This window comes from Galeopterus variegatus, unplaced genomic scaffold, assembly GCF_000696425.1.
Source record: "Galeopterus variegatus unplaced genomic scaffold, G_variegatus-3.0.2 Scaffold28406, whole genome shotgun sequence".
Lineage (NCBI taxonomy): Eukaryota > Metazoa > Chordata > Mammalia > Dermoptera > Cynocephalidae > Galeopterus > Galeopterus variegatus.
Window position 1 is genome coordinate 7,573 of NW_007754517.1, and position 385 is coordinate 7,957.

General features: G+C 56.6%; 1 protein-coding gene across 1 annotated transcript in view; it reads left to right on the forward strand.

The window, feature by feature from the left end:
- LOC103583794 (cyclin-dependent kinase 20-like) overlaps window positions 1–379 on the forward strand; it is a gene marked incomplete at its 3' end in the record, with an annotated part of 3,305 nt that extends 2,926 nt beyond the window's left edge. The window contains exon 3 of the mRNA XM_008565020.1: window positions 276–379. Coding sequence (XP_008563242.1) covers window positions 276–379 — 104 coding nt within the window. The remainder of the gene's footprint in view (window positions 1–275) is intronic.
- Between the last annotated feature and the right edge of the window lie 6 nt (window positions 380–385).

Here is a 385-nt window from a genome sequence, read left to right on the forward strand (position 1 = left end):
TGACATACTGTATATTTTACTCCATTTTCTTGTTTATTATCTTCCCCCTGCCCCTCCGCCTATGTCAAAAGGCAGAGCTTTTGTTTGCTTTGGTAACTGCTGTGTCCCCAGCCTCCGGAACAGAGCTTCAGACACAGTGGGCACCCAGGAAAGCTCTTCCGAGTCAGCTAGAGGCATGAGTGGGTGAAGGAAGAAGTTAACAGTCACCCTCAGCCTGAGGCTGGGGACAGGGAGGTGACTGGTTTTCTTCTGCTGTCCCTTACTCACCACCCCAGGCCCTTCTGCATCAGTACTTCTTCACAGCTCCCCTGCCTGCCCACCCATCTGAGCTGCCGATTCCCGAGCGCACAGGGGGACCCGCCCCCAAGGCCCCCCCAGGGCCCCC